Source organism: Penicillium maclennaniae (genome assembly GCF_028827695.1).
Source record: "Penicillium maclennaniae strain IBT 15551 chromosome Unknown utg000006l:1.0-2513246.0:1.0-2515036.0, whole genome shotgun sequence".
Lineage (NCBI taxonomy): Eukaryota > Fungi > Ascomycota > Eurotiomycetes > Eurotiales > Aspergillaceae > Penicillium > Penicillium maclennaniae.
Genome location: NW_026623218.1, coordinates 2,427,857 through 2,443,123, shown reverse-complemented (window position 1 = coordinate 2,443,123; position 15,267 = coordinate 2,427,857). Strand labels below are relative to the sequence as shown.

Here is a 15,267-nt window from a genome sequence, read left to right as displayed (position 1 = left end):
TCATGTTCCACAGAATCGTAAATGAGTAATTTTTTCAATTTCCTATACTATCCCATGAAGATGTAGACTCAGCACCCTTGATCTCCCATAACCGTGTAATACCCATTAGCTAGAGATGCAAGAGATTCAGAGCACTGTGGAAATACTCCGCCCGTAGTGGAGAAAGTGGACTGTGGAAAGTTCTTATCGCTTCTTATCGTCTTCGGAAAGTTCTTTCCGCTTTCCCTCTTCCTTCTACACCGACATCACGGCATGATCCTTACCTCGAGGTATTACGTCTGAAGGATGTCCAGTAAATGTGCCAGATCAGGCGACGATAATTCCTCCCAAAGGCCGCGAAAAAGGGGGAAATACACTCAAGTCGCCTGGTATGTTCGACTTCCGGCTTTCCCGTGACTCTCGGATTTGAATACTAACTGAGCTAGCAACGAATGCAAACGCCGCAAGCTTAAATGCAGCGGGGGAGAGACTTGCACGAGATGTTTTCGAGATCAGGTAGAATGCGTTTATCCCGTTTCTCGGCCTGTAGGGCAAGCACGAGAGATTGAAGTCAAGCATACCCTGTATGTGGTGTCCTGCGAACGCAAGAATTGACTTAGATATCGTTTCCCTGAAGTTCTTGTCCGATAGATTGTCTATGACTAATCTTGTTTTAGATTTCCGATGGCTCTTCAGAGTGTTGATCTTCAACTCGAGAGTCTAAGGGAGGAGATGCGGTCTCTTTCCGCGCGTCTCTTTGAGCTCGAATCTGCTGGCCCTGCTCCATCGTCAAGATTTTCCGCGAGCGCGAGCGGGCCGCCCGAAATACTTCATCGTATTCTGAATCCTCCAAAATCCCCCACATATGTTGGTCCCACAAGTGCCGAGTTCGGCCTCAGTCGGCGATCCAGGCCTTTATCTCGCGCGCGGAGTCTCGAATGCCATCATGGTGATGGGGATGATGATGACATTGACTTATCAACGGCCGCTCATAGCCCTATTCCCTTAAACACAGAAGAGGCGCTAGATGGTGGGGACCCGCTCAGCAGCCTTGGACTGCAGGAGACTTTGCGCTTGGTGCAGGTCTACGAGGATACCGTTGGAATTATGTATCCATGCGTTGATTTGGTCAGCGTGCGTGCATATGTGGTCGAGTTCTATCATTCTCAAAATCCATCATTTGTCAATGCTTCGGATCTAAGGCGACCCGACTCGAATCAGGACTGGTTTCATGCGCGCGACATTCAAGTTCTCAAAATTCTTACAGCAACTGCTCTTCTGGTTGAGACCCATGGCCGGAGTGAGCGTGCGGCTCAGCTGGCTAACAGTGTCGAAGATCGTTTCGCCAGTCGGTTGAAAATTGCAGAGGTTGACATGAAGGAGATCCTCATCCTCACCTTATTGGTATGTCTATTTTACCCAATTCCTGGTCACAGTCAGCTAACACAACGAAATTGGCAATCGAATTTAGTCGATTTTCCACTCTTACCGTGATGACGAAGTTATAGCTTGGCGCCTGACTGGTATGGCAGCCCGCGGCAGCATGGAATTAGGTCTACACTGCCAAGAGACGTGGCAGAAGACAGGGGGCGTGTTTCCGGGGGCCTTGGAATGGATGTGGGCAAGTCGATTATTTTGGTGCATTTATGTGCTGGATAGGAAGTGGTCCTTTGGGACGGGCTTGCCTTTTGCTCTTCAAGACTCGGACATGGACACCAATCTACCCGAGCCTGGACACTCAACACCTTATCTGAGTTGCATGATCTCATATGCCCGTCTCAGCACCAAGATATGGGGCCTTGTTGTTGGTTGGCAGAATCAGTCGCGCGAAGCCATCTCGGACGAATGCGCTTATCTAGATGCACAGGTTCAGGAATGGGTGCAATCCATCCCACCTGAATTGCGCTTTGATCCACACTGGAAATCTCCGGCTGGGTCGAAGCAAACCGATCGTGCAATGATGCTGCAGGTTCTACTGGCTCTCCAAGCAAACCAACTTCGAATCCTCGTCTACCGACAGAATTTGCTTACTAGCGAGCGTATCGCAGATGATCTGACCGGTGCCTCTACAGCCGTGGAAACGGCGAAAAGCACCGTTCACATGCTTGACTACTTCAGCCGTGTCTCCGATATTTACTTCCAACGACCTGAACCCTTCAATTACTTCCTGATTTCGGCGCTAGCAGCCCTATTCCTGGCCGTTCTGCATGCTCCAGTGCGTTTTAGCCATGCCTGTCGACCTGAGTTCTTTACGGCAGTTGATATGGTGCGCCGCTCGGCGACTCGCGCCCGCACTTCTCGTCGTTTGCGGAAAATCATTCGCAGCCTCAAACGAATACAATTAAATGTACGGTGGCGGAGCAACCAAAGCCAAAATTCATCTCTTGACGAGGGTCGCGGCTCGCGTGCGGCGATTGACCCTCTTTCAGCCTCGGACGCCCACTCTCAAAGATCCCCTCAGACTAAAAAGATCGCATCGCGGAATATTCTTGATTCGACGCCACAATCGTCGGTCACGGAGTCGTCCTCTACGTGGAATGTTCCCAGGCTCCCTCAAACATCCGGCATGCCAACTGATCGGCTTTCATGTGCAACATTTTGGCCACTTTCGCCCGATACAGCTAAGGAATCCGATACTAACGGGTGCGAGGATCTGAGTAGCTTCTTTGAGATTGCCGGTGGGCTTTACTTTGACCCTCGAGCCGGCACTGATATTGCGACCGGGGTGGGGCTGGAGATGTCTCAGTCTGACGGCATGCGGGGACAGAATGTTCTGGGCGCGTTTCAAGCTGAGGATGAGGCATTGACTCAAGTCATGGCTGGTCTATTGTGATCGGTCTTTCTGCTGCTGATATCCTCAGCGCCTCTGCACATAGCCATGCATGTATCGGCTTAAAACGCCTAAGGAACCGACCGCATGCGCTGATCTTTATATTAACCGATTGAAGGAATTTCCCCGCAATCTCAGTGCGACGGAAGGTCCCTCAAGAGCCAGGAGCGCTGCGCCGGGCTTGTTGCTAATCCCACCAGTCGGTGCAGAATTCTTGCCCTGTTTCATCATGAATGCCTATCCACTTGACACCTCGGTGCTGACGAGACCTGGCTGATTTCATCCCACATGCCATTTATCCCGATCATATCATACTTTAAGGAGAGATAGACCCTTTTGCGACAAGGACATCCACCTTCATCCCGCCAAGCGTACGCTTGTGAAATTCCACGAATAACCCTTTTCTCTTTGAAGCTAGATTTTGTAAATAAAGAGCCGTTCAGTAGCAATATATGATCCGCTCTTCTTTATAAAGTCTTTACCTCAGCCTCATTTCTTTGCCTTCGGCTCATCGGCAATGATTTCTCGGAATTTCCTCAAACCTGTGGCACTTTTCGCGGCCTCGGTGCACGGGTACGCATACCCTGGCAGCTGTTCTGGGGCCTGCAATGTTCATGACCCAACGTTGATCCAGAGGTCGTCTGACAGCCTTTACTTTCGGTTTTCTACAGGCAATGAGATCTCTTACGCGAGTTCGTCATCCATCGAAGGACCATGGACAACTATCGGGTCTATGTCGCCGGATGGATCTTCTATTGACTTAGCTGGCAAAACCGACCTGTGGGTGAGTTCAGACACGTTTTCCCTTTTCTACTGTATCAAGACGAGGGTTCTTCCAAGTCATGGCGATTAATAAAATATAGGCCCCAGATGCACACATCGTCGATGATCTCTATTATGTCTATTACTCAGTATCTACATTCGGATCGCAGGCCTCTGCCATCGGCCTAGCAACCTCGAAGAACATGGAGTTGGGGTCCTGGACTGATCATGGTTCCACAGGAGTTGTTTCTTCGTCATCAAAGTTATACAACGCTATTGACGGGAATCTGATTGATGTCGATGGCATCTACTACATGAACTTTGGCTCTTTTTGGCATGATATCTATCAGGTGCCAATGAACTCAGCCGCGACAAAAACCTCCTCTTCCTCACACAACCTGGCTTACAACGCGACCGGTACTCACTCTGAGGAAGGTTCCTACATGTTTAAACATGGAAGTTACTACTATCTATTCTTTTCCTCTGGCATTTGCTGTGGCTACGACACATCGAGACCTGCTACTGGAGAGGAGTATAAAATCAAGGTCTGTCGGTCGACCTCCGCAACCAGCGGATTTGTAAGTCACTCTTATCGCTTTTGAGACAGTTTGAATGCTCACATTTCCCTCGCTACTCATTAGGTCGATGCTGATGGCACTGCTTGCACTGCTGGTGGAGGCACAGCCGTATTGGCAAGCCACGGTACGGTCTATGGTCCGGGTGGGCAGTAAGTCAACCTGCTCTTTAATGTTGCTGTGGGATGCCAGTTATACATAGGGGGTCAAAAGTCCGTGTACACACCAATTTCGCCTCTATCTTCCCATTTTATTTTCTTTAATTTCTCTACCATTTTAAAAGATATTCAGTTCAAACTGGATGCATATAATAACTATCTAGTATTTCGTATACCAGCCCTTTGCCTTTCGTACCGCGGCAATGCGGCGAGGCATAGATCTGATAAAATTCTTAATTTTAGCCTAATTAATGCTATCCTATACGATGACTAGGGCTTTGCGGGATTCATTCTAATCTATCTTAGAACGCCCACGCTAGGCAAGCTGTGGATAAAGCTCGAATAGCTTTTATTTGAGTAAGTTCCAGATATTCTTAATAGGATTTAAATTAGGCGAATACGGCGGCCATTCTATTACCTATATCCTATACTCTTCGAACTATTCTTTTGCAATTTGTGCCACGTGGATACGCGTATTATCTTGCAAGAATATTATGCTAGGCTCGTACATAGGTAGGAGCGCTTCCTCGAGGGTATTAAGATATAAATTCGTGGTGTAGCCGTTCTTTTTCGAAAAAGCATCGCGTTCCATAATTATCAACTTTGAGCGACCACTAAGCTAGATAGATCCCTAAACTATCTGCCGGATATCTTTGCCATAATTCATAAGGTTCACAAGATCCTTCCTGTATCGCTTATTCTTAAATAAGAATACGTATTGGTGGATAGAATTTGACTTACGTTAGACGGAACATTCATCGGAAAAGATTATATTATCAAAATATAGCACACTACCCTATTTTTGGCAAAAGGCGCGTCGAATTTTTGTATTATGCTTTTTAAGAAAGATACGCTTCTTGCTAACCTATTTGCGGATATTATAGCGCTTTAGGACGCGTTTTAATATTGATTTTGATACTTTAAAGTCGGTATTAATCAAAAGGGCTTTATAGCTTATTGTACGGCTGCGGCGTACTAGACGGAACATATATCGACGCTCAGACGGGGTAAGCTTCCGTAGGCGGCCTGATCGGGGGTTTGTTTTGACGTGTGTATACTTTTGGAAGTGGTTTTTGGTGTTATAGATAGTTTGACGCGATATATATAGATCTTTTGCAATTTGGGTGGGGTTTCCACCCTGTTCAAGGGCATAAACAATAGTAGCACGAGTGGTTTCCGAAAGCTCAGCTCCACGCGGCCGATTACCACTAATTTCGATGCCGAAAGACCTCATAGTGGTGGAGATATGGGGTGGTGAAGTTTAATTGGAAAAGGGGGGTGGGTATAACTTCAGATATGTAAACAGACTTTTGACCCCCTATGTAGCACCGGCTAACTGTACGCAGGGGAGTATACGAAGACCCAAGTTTTGGTCCGGTTCTTTACTACCATTACGTCGACACAACAGTTGGCTATGCGGACGGCGATAAACTCTTTGGATGGAACGTGATCGATTTTTCTAGTGGGTGGCCAGTCGTTTAAGTCAGGTAGATGCCTCTTCCGGTTGGCGTGATTGTATCCGTGTGTGATTCTGATTCTTCCAAATTATTTACTCGCTTAGTTATCAAATAAAGGCTATTCAATCTAAGAAGCTACTGGAAGGGGGACTTCGTAGGAAATGCCCCTCTGCCTATCTGCATACGACTATGTCGGGCACTAGGCTTTCAAGGGCTATAGAAGAGAACACATAGGCTAGGTTAGAAGGGAAAGTATGTTTGTGTGGCCCTCCTACGAGGAGAAGTTTTGTATATCGCATACTGCTGATCTATCCGATGCACCGACAATTTCGAAATTGTGCAATGTTCCCATTACAATATGAACCAATCAACCTAGGCACTTCGATTAATTTCTGAAACGGAGATCGCGTTGCGTTGCGACCGGTCTCTCGGCTACACGCTGCGGGGCTTCACTAGAATGAATGTACTCCGCTCATTCGTGGATAAGGATGCGCTAACATGGCGCCTTGCGAGGCGCTCAAATTCACCATGCGGAACTCCCAAGTTATTTTTCCGAGTGACGATGGCTAGAGCACAAGAAGTTCGATCCAAAAGGAAATCACGGGGCAAAAGAGACATGTCAAATGTGATGGGGTAGGCCTCTTGCTTCCCGTTTCGATGGTATTACAAACGGGATAGTAACGAGATCTGCAGGTCCAGCCCCAGTGTGGCCCCTGTGCAAAGGGACAGCGTCTATGCGTCTATGGATCTCGGGACCCTTCACACAGCTGCCCCTCCTCGAAAGATGCCTTTCAATCACTAGTCCACGATCAAGGGGCTATTTATGAGCCTTTGCGTGTATTAGGTGATGCCTATGACCAGGAGCAGCCTCTCGATGGAGTTGCATCTCATAGGTGTCTCCCTGCAATAATGAACCCAGAGAAGGCCAATGAAGCTTCACCCTTTCTAACTTCGTCACGATCCACCTATGGGTATACTCCCTCGCCAGAAATCGAAAGCTCACTTCCTACAAGAGGTGCACCCCTTAGCTGGTTCGAGCTGTTGGCCATGGACGCTGCTTGCGCCGATGATCGGTTTCTACTGTCACCACCGCGGCAATTTCCACATTGCCAGGTAACAGAGGATGATCCGCACAACAGTTCTAATCTACGACCTCGAAACTCAAGGGAACGTGAAAGCTTCCATGCAGCTGCATTTAAGAGGGATCCAGAAGCTGAGGAACGGCTTGCCTCACAAATGACAACAGACCACACAATCTTTGATGACCCATCATCCTGGACCACCGATGCTCCAATAACCTTGTCCAACCTCGAACATCGGCTTTTCACGCATTTTGTGCGGGTTTCGAGCAAGTGGCTTGATTTCTATGATCATAATGAACACTTCTCATCCGTGGTACCACATCTAGCTATCAGGAATATGGGATTAATGAGAGCACAGCTCGCACTCTCCGCGCGCCACATGTCCCTTGACAAAGATGAATGTCAGAGATATGAAGGCCCAACTGTTGATCGCAACCTGGCCGTTCAATACTACTTTGAAACTCTTCATTACTTGAACAAAGCTATGCGATATTCCTCCTACGCTCGCAGCCATGAATTGATAGCAACCTCCATTCTCATCAGCACGTACGAAATGATGGATGGTTCTAATCAGGATTGGGAGCGACATCTGAAAGGTGTTTTCTGGATACAACGGTTTCGAGACAACCATGGAGAATCGGGCGGACTGCGACAAGCTGTCAGGTGGGCTTGGCTCCGACAGGATGTGTGGGTTGCGATGCGTGAGCGACGACGGGTGTTCAGCTTTTGGCAGCCGAGAAAGCCTCTATCCATACTGACTTCCAGTGAGCTCGCAAGTCGTGCCACGTTCCTCTTAGCGCAATGTGTCAATTATGCATCGAACGAGGAGCAAAAAACCGCAGACTTTTCCGAACGCCTTGGGCGTGGCAGTGAGCTGCTTTATTTGCTTCAGGAATGGCACGATCATTTGCCTTCTGAGTATAATCCTCTTCCCATAGTTTCTCACACCGCCACATTTCCCCCCATCTGGGTTCATCCCTCGCCTTACGCAGCGGCTTTACAGCTCCACAGCCTTGCTCGCATTTTAGTAATTCTCAACCGCCCTTCCACCGGTGGGGTTGAAGATTACCGTGCTGCACAAAGGCTTTTGACCACCTCCGTCAATATGATATGTGGAATTGCTCGAACAATCGATCAGCATGATCATCCGGCAAGCATTGTTTCCCTTCAATGCTTAGTTGGAGGTCAGTACGCGAAGGAATCATTGGTGTCCATTTGCTAATGAATACAAGCTGGCATGTGTGTTTACACTCCACATGAACGCTTGGGCCTCCTGGATCTGCTTGATACTTGTCAGCAACGAGTACACTGGCCCTTGATCTCTCTCCGTAAGGAACTCGAGATGGAATATGGTAGGAATAACATTTCTGCCTCCCCCACTGAAGGCAAAGAAGCGGAATTATGGCAGCCACTTCTCGCCTCGCATCTAGGTCTCACACTTACTGACTCGCACCAAAACACAACAAATTTTGCTAATATGATGAATCTTCCTCCTCAGTATTATGGCAGAGGGGTAAAAACTCTATTCATGCTGCATCGATTCCGACGCCGTTGGGTTTTAAGCTACGAGCTGAAGACCCTTTAGATCCTCACTTATCTTCGGCATATTTATCCCTCTCGAAGCATGGACTTTGAAGGTCAATGCTCGTCGTACAAACTACCGAATTAGTGCATCCTGGAAATAATACTGGTTCTTTTGTGATGTATTTCCACTTTGGATGAAACTCAAAGCCTGGATCTGCATTCATTGTTCTGTGTGGCGCAGGCTACTGTTATTTATATGACTGTTATTTTTCATGGCATAGGGGGATCTCTAGGCTTCGTGCGGACGGCTATGACGTTCATGTTGAGGAGTCGCCCAATTGGGATTCGAAGATACAATTACATGGTATTATGCCGCGTCTGGCAAATCCTTACCAACTTAGTTTGGCATATAATTATCTGCTGAGTGACGCGAGCCCCTGCACGAAGGGCATAGACATTCTGATAGCGTGTATCGTTGGCGCATGGTAGAGCGAGGAATATTTATTCATAGTGTCGTTGTTATTTACTAGACAGTCAGCATTTGTGCTTAGGATATTTCATACGGTTTAGGCCCAATGAAATTGACAGGCAATTGATTTGAGAAAATCAATGACATACGCAATGCGGGTCAAACTTTCCCAAAACCCATCCCTCCGCGGCGCCTTTTTGTGGTTGCAGTATCACAATGTCACTCCCAAAGATATCTTTGAATAATGGCACTGATTAGTTTCAATCAAATTCCCTTCAGTGGGCATTTAGAATGTGATTTCGGCTGGCGGCGAAGGGTCCGTAATCCTGTCCATCGCAGCCGGCAGTCCCTTTGCGGTGTGTCGAACTTTCCGCTAAGATGCACTTTTTAGAAGGTTTGTCGTGACGATGCGCACCGGAAGGGAAGGAGGTGCAGCTTGGAGGTGCCGGCGTCCATCAGCCATGTAGGTGACTTAGTGGCCCCGGCAAGAAGGAAATGACTCTACAGATTCTAACTCGAATAGCTGATTGTCAACGAAGAATCGGCCGTTCTTGGCTTGTCGGGTCTTCGTGTGACTCAACTGAAACTCGATGCAGATCACTCACAAATGTGCAAGGTCGGTTCACGAGGTCCCATGTACCGCCTCATTAAGGGAAATCTCAACAGCTGGTCGACCAGGCCCTTTTGTCTGAACACGGTTTCATACCATTACCAAAGTCACACCCAGCAAGTGGACAGACTCCTCCTCCAGTGCCTCCGCGAATGCATTCAAATAGTAGCAGACCCTTCTCGCCTCCGGGCAGGTCGGCTGCCCCCGAGGAAAGAGTTGGAGCTATTTTTGATCGCGTGGATAACGACCCACAGTCCATCCAATCGGCAAGACCTAAAAATTGTGGTAAATGGGACGAGGCACGGAAAATCGATTATGAGATCTTCCAAGAGCACCTGCGTGCACTAGGTGCGGACCATGTCCGTACTCTCTCCTTCGGGTACGACGTGGCGGAGATTGAGCTGGAGTCTGGCTATGTCAATAAAGCAAGTTAGTGGTGCCAGTGGGTGACAGATAATGTCCAGCGCGTTCTGGGGGCCAGCCATGCCCTATCAATGAAGACTGAGAGCCTCATGGCAGAGATCTATGCCAGCAAGGCAAGTATCAAGAATCTGAGTCGGTTTGTGCAAATGTGCTCGCCCGCCAACAGATGAACATCGGAGAGGAGCACTTTGATACGTTGGACACTAGACGTCGCCTCGGTATGGCATACAACTGTCTCAGCCCTCGGGAAAACGCAGTTGTGACGGCTCAAAACCTCACAGAGAGCCTCAAGCGCTTACTCGGTGACAACCATGTCCGAATTTTCGCAGCGGCCCTAGATACTCTTGAGTATGTGATTTACAATCACACGGAGAGCTCTGTTTACCTGTCTATTTCCTTGCAGCCAGACCTACAGCAAGCACTAGAAATGCTGCCCGGTGTACATCAGGAGCTACTTGATGCTCTTGGCCGCGGATATCCTTTGACAATCCGAGCTCTCTCACTACACGGCCGAGGATTGACAAGAGCTCAGTAGCACATGCTAGCTTCTGAAACACTGCGTCGGGCTCTTGCAACTTCGGAAGAGTCTCTCGGGCCTGATCATGCCTTGACCATGGACATTGTGGGCAATATCGGTGTGATGTATGCTTCACAAAGACCTCAATACTATGGTGCCGCCAATCCGCCTTCTGAGGCTTTGCCCTGGCTTCTTCGATATCTCAATTAGACTGAACAACGCAAAGGGCCCAATAATCCAGAAACCCAGGCTATATTGGAGATGATAGGAAATTTGCACATCGCTATGAAAGAGTATGAGCCCGCCGAGAAATACTCTGATCGAGCGCTAGCTTCTAATAGAGAAGCCCATGCACCGACGGCGACGCAGCGTATTGGCGCTCAGCTTCAAATCTGTCGGATGCAAAATATGATTACGGGTCGCTAGCCGGGCTCCGGGTTTGGAGGGCTCTTGTCACATTTGCAGCGATTCTAAAGTACCTCCTTACTAGCAAATCATACATTATACATATGTCAAGTCTTAGGTATTGCAATTGTGTGCAACTTCAAGAGAATCTAAATCGGTAATTCCCTCAATGGTATATTGTCTCAATATGATCACAGGTATTCCATCAACCGCATCCCTAACCTGCTGTGCAAATTAAAGCAGCCTAGCTGGAAACTTTGTCCGGAACGTTCTTGCTACAAGGAAATGGCAGTCAGTTTAAAGAGGCGCGGCGATTATCGCGGGTATTATCACGGGTAATCTTACCCAGTAGTCTTTTCAAACTGCTCGCGGCCTGTATCCGTGATTTTCTCGTTCGCGGAGCGCATCTTGGCAGGGTCGACCTTGCCGCCACTGAGCTTACTCTCGGCAGAATCGAGACCTAAGGAAGTATTAGACAATCATTTAAAGTAGTAAAATGACTGACCCTTGTCGACGTAGTCTTCCTGTCCAGAAGACTGATTCGAGCTCGAGCTTGCGCCCTTGCTGCCACCGAGCTTGGAAGCGAGACCAGAAAGCTTATCCATGATGTAGACGGAAATTTATTTTAAAAATTTAAATGTTCCTTGAGGTATGATCAAGTTTGATTTGGGGAGGGGGGGAGAAGTTTCTTCTTTATAGGGAGCGTCAACATCACCTACATCACCAACTGGGTGGTTTGCCCTTAATATCGTCATTACTGCGCTCAGCTCAATTCAGGATAGTGATTTGCCTCCAAGCTCTCCACCTTTTTGCTTCTATGGCTAGTTGAGGGCCACTAGAACAGCGGGATCTGAGGTCATCGACGCCGATCTGATCGAGAGTACAGTACAATGGCTAAGCTATTGGTGGAGATGATCAAGTGGGTTGTGTGAGTGATGTCATATCCTCATGACTCGGATCTTGGGCCTGAAAATACGGGCACGAAGAATGTCAAGGCAGCAAGGCAGCAAGGCAGCAAGGCAGCAAGGCAGTAAGGCAGTAAGGCAAGAGTCACGGGTGATGGGTCCCCAATTCCATTTCTACAGATAGCTGCTCAGACTACATCCACGTTTTGATAGGGCAACAAGCTCATTACTCGGGCGACAAACTGTCCTTCGGATAAGCGAGGTTTCCCAAATGCGCGCGTGTCTAGCATGGACCCTCAATATATCCTATGTCGGGTCTTTCCAACTCTTTGTACCCCGAGTAAGATTTAGGGGCTCCGAGCAGCCTACATCAATCCATTGATGGTCAGTGTATTTGTTAGATTCGTTCCCTTTGTTGCCAACGGGCTTCGCTTTATACCAAGAGAAATAAGACCTGTCTTAGAAATATGGCAAATCAGTGCAAGAGCAGATTGGAAACAAGGAGACATTGGAACATGAAATGCCAAAGCCTCAGTGACGATTTTCTCTTATCAGCCATATGCCTAAAAAGATTCAGAATGACATCAGAAGATGACTTGCACTGTGTCATTGAAAGTAGACTTGCATCTACTACCGTTCTTGGTTCTCATATCTCTTATCAATTTGTGAATTTCCTTACGTCCTCTGAGATTATCTCATTCTTGGACACGAGCGGACAAGAAAGTAACCCTTTCCATTTGGACTGGGCACGAGCGTGTTGTTCTCTAACTCTTTCCAATGCATCTTCCAAGCACTTCTTTAGGCGAACTCTTGATCATACCTTCCACTTGATCATTCTGCAATGTTCCCTTTGAAGCATCTTTGACTGCGGTGATACTCATGATCAATCCATTACCACATGAATTAATAGGGCCTCATCTAATGTGTATTTTCTGAGTTTGGTCGTCTAGGTATATTCGACGATCGACACAATATGATTACCCTGAGAATCACATTTCCCTTATTTCTAGCAATTAAGCTAAGCATGGGAGCTTCAATAAATCGTCTCCAATCTCGTGAGGACTGCGTGACTTCCATATTCTATGGAAAGCAATAATATAGCCTCGGATTCGGCCGCGCCCGTAGTTCCCCGCCTTGGAGTTTTGTCCAACATTCAATCTTCAATCATCAGAACTAGGAAGGTTTCTTTCGACCATATTTTCCCTTCACGGTCCGAAGGGGTTCAGAACAGGCGGAATAGAAAGGCCAAACGTGACCTTGTCCCCCAGATCTGTCGTGGCTTTTTCTGAGGAGCCGGAGTGCTCACGCGGCGTATTTCGGTATATTTGGTGGTTATTATGTGCTGGCAGGTTCTGAAGTACATAAAGTTGCCAAAGCATGTCCGATACCCCGCAGTGATGAGGGAGCGGGGACGCGAACGTGTTGAATATCCAGCGTCCGGAATACGGAGGCAATCCCCTCCGCAGCTCTGTGGCTTTCAATCGCCGGCCTCATTTCGCGGATGCACCGCTCTCAAACGGACTAGTAGGGCCATTCTCACCGAAATAGTGGCCTTATTGGATTAGTCGGGCTTTTTGGTACTAGCTGTCAGCGCCTTCGAAGGGGTGCCGGCCTTGCAACGAGATCGTCACCTACCAAACCCGGATCCTGAATTGGATAGTCCCTGGTTCATGGTTGAAGAGATACATACGTGGTCTTCGTTCGTGGTCTTCGCATATACCACTCGTCTCGTCAACGAGATCATTCCAGCTACTTAGTACTTGATCTTTCTTAGTGGCAGACCGACCGCAGTTGCGGACCAAATCAGTTACCGGTTCGATATCTCGCTACCGAGTTCGAATTGAATTTGACAAATCTAACCACTCTTCGATAGTTCGGCGGAGCTTTTCGTGGGTTCGTCTAACGTGCAAGCAAATTTGTTTCTTGGTGGTGGCCACCACTACGATGTCACACCGAACTTGTCTCAGCCACGGGTTGGGATTCGATTATACATCAAAAATGGTACTTAGTCACCCCGTGGGGAGGGCACTCTCGTGCAGACGAAATCTAGAGCCGAGAATGTCACTAACGACACCAGTCGGGGCCGGCATCTTATCCCGCCGCTTTTAGTTCCATTCCCGTTCTTGACTTTAACCAAGCATTGATGTCGTCGACCAAGTCGGGTTTTCTGATCCATCTTCGAGAAGCGCTCATCAATGTCGGATTTTTCTACCTTGAGAACCCGCCTATCTCACTCAGGGTACAGCATGTGTTCTTGGAAAAAGCGATGAAACTTTTTGACCTCCCCTTGGAGAAGAAACTAGAGATTGAGATGGTCAACAGCCCGCACTTTCTCGGCTACTCAAGACTGGGGGCAGAGATCACTGCACTTAAGAAGGATTACCGGGAGCAATTTGATGTAGGTCTTGGACTTGAGCCCGATCTTCAACTCCTACTTATCCCAGCTTAGTTCGCAACCGAACTGCCCGCGCCTGGAAAAGATGAGCCACTGTATAGAAATATTTACGGCCCTAACCAGGTACGTGCTTGGCTTGCCGGTTCCCGTCGCTGTCTTTATCGCTTACATTCTTGTCTAGTGGCCCGATGAAAATGCAATCCCAGGCTTCCGCAAAGCTATTGAGGACTATATCGCTGAAGCAAGCAAAATGGCCGCTTCTTTTACAGCCCTTACCGCAGAAGCCCTAGATCTTCCGCCAACGGCTTTTGATCAAGCCTTCGATGATCCAGGGCAGCACAAGTTAAAGCTAATCAAGTATCCCCTTCCACCATCTTCTGGTGACGATGCCGCTGGCTTCCAGGGCGTCGGTGCTCATAAAGACTCTGGCTTTCTGACTTTCCTTTTACAAGCGACATCTCATCATGGCCTTGAGGTACAAAACAAAGCCGGAAATTGGATTCCTGCGGCTCCAATTCCTAACACAGTGGTGATCAACATCGGCCGTGCTCTTGAAGCATTGACAGGAGGAATTTGTACGGCGACTACTCATCGTGTAAACTTACGGGAAGAGCACTTTGTGGATGCTGAAGGAAACCCTCTTGGCCCGCGGTTTTCTTTCCCGGTATTCCAAGGGGTCAGCCCGGATCTCTCTGCGGAGAACATTTCACTGGTTATTCCACCCCATATCCGAGAGCTAGTGAAGGATGAAAAAGTCAAATCGGATGCCGAAACCACATTTAACGAAATGTTTCGAACGAACATTGGGGAAGCTACGTTGATTGCCCGTGTGACGAGCCATCAAGATGTCGGACAGCGATATTATCCAGAGGTGTTGTGCGAGGCTCTCAAGGGCCAAAGAGGCTATATTGCGCATTGAACTCTCTCTCTCAGTCATGTCTGTCTCTTACACATGTATGATCAGATAGATGCAGTGCGTGTACCGACGGTGCGGGCTCTGAGATGTGTAACTTTCACGTCTCTCATAGGCACGAGGGCGCGACCGTAACTTTCCGACCTACATCACAATTTGTATTCTTCACTTCTCCGCGGTTCTCTTCACTTCTCTATTAGACTTCATCTGGTCAAATCTCATATCCACGGCGTGCGATAGACCAAAGCGATGCTCTGGTCTTG

At 48.1% G+C, this 15,267-nt stretch overlaps 6 protein-coding genes across 6 annotated transcripts; 5 read left to right on the top strand and 1 right to left on the bottom strand.

Moving 5' to 3' along the window:
* Positions 1–711: 711 nt before the first annotated feature.
* On the top strand, positions 712–2,812 carry N7477_007199 (transcription factor domain-containing protein; the record flags this gene model as incomplete). Its single annotated transcript, XM_056968862.1, has 2 exons — positions 712–1,383; positions 1,451–2,812. 2 exons carry the CDS (start codon positions 712–714, stop codon positions 2,810–2,812), a joined length of 2,034 nt encoding a protein of 677 aa, XP_056821658.1.
* Positions 2,813–3,326: 514 nt separating this feature from the next.
* On the top strand, positions 3,327–5,786 carry abnA (putative extracellular endo-1,5-alpha-L-arabinase; the record flags this gene model as incomplete). The annotated part of the gene is made up of 4 exons (XM_056968861.1): positions 3,327–3,593; positions 3,673–4,149; positions 4,213–4,291; positions 5,656–5,786. The coding sequence occupies 4 exons, from the start codon at positions 3,327–3,329 to the stop codon at positions 5,784–5,786; spliced, it is 954 nt and encodes a 317-aa protein (XP_056821657.1).
* An 884-nt stretch (positions 5,787–6,670) lies between these two features.
* N7477_007197 (uncharacterized protein) lies at positions 6,671–8,065 on the top strand (the record flags this gene model as incomplete). The annotated part of the gene is made up of 1 exon (XM_056968860.1): positions 6,671–8,065. One exon carries the CDS (start codon positions 6,671–6,673, stop codon positions 8,063–8,065), a length of 1,395 nt encoding a protein of 464 aa, XP_056821656.1.
* Positions 8,066–9,598: 1,533 nt separating this feature from the next.
* Positions 9,599–10,404, top strand: N7477_007196 (LipA and NB-ARC domain protein; the record flags this gene model as incomplete). Its single annotated transcript, XM_056968859.1, has 2 exons — positions 9,599–9,875; positions 9,953–10,404. The coding sequence occupies 2 exons, from the start codon at positions 9,599–9,601 to the stop codon at positions 10,402–10,404; spliced, it is 729 nt and encodes a 242-aa protein (XP_056821655.1).
* Positions 10,405–11,035: 631 nt separating this feature from the next.
* N7477_007195 (uncharacterized protein) lies at positions 11,036–11,396 on the bottom strand (the record flags this gene model as incomplete). The annotated part of the gene is made up of 3 exons (XM_056968858.1): positions 11,036–11,066; positions 11,137–11,251; positions 11,297–11,396. The coding sequence occupies 3 exons, from the start codon at positions 11,394–11,396 to the stop codon at positions 11,036–11,038; spliced, it is 246 nt and encodes an 81-aa protein (XP_056821654.1).
* A 2,174-nt stretch (positions 11,397–13,570) lies between these two features.
* N7477_007194 (isopenicillin N synthase family dioxygenase) lies at positions 13,571–15,010 on the top strand (the record flags this gene model as incomplete). The annotated part of the gene is made up of 4 exons (XM_056968857.1): positions 13,571–13,669; positions 13,774–14,094; positions 14,146–14,214; positions 14,273–15,010. Coding segments are annotated over 4 exons (1,227 nt in total), but the record flags the coding sequence as incomplete, so codon positions are not given.
* Between the last annotated feature and the right edge of the window lie 257 nt (positions 15,011–15,267).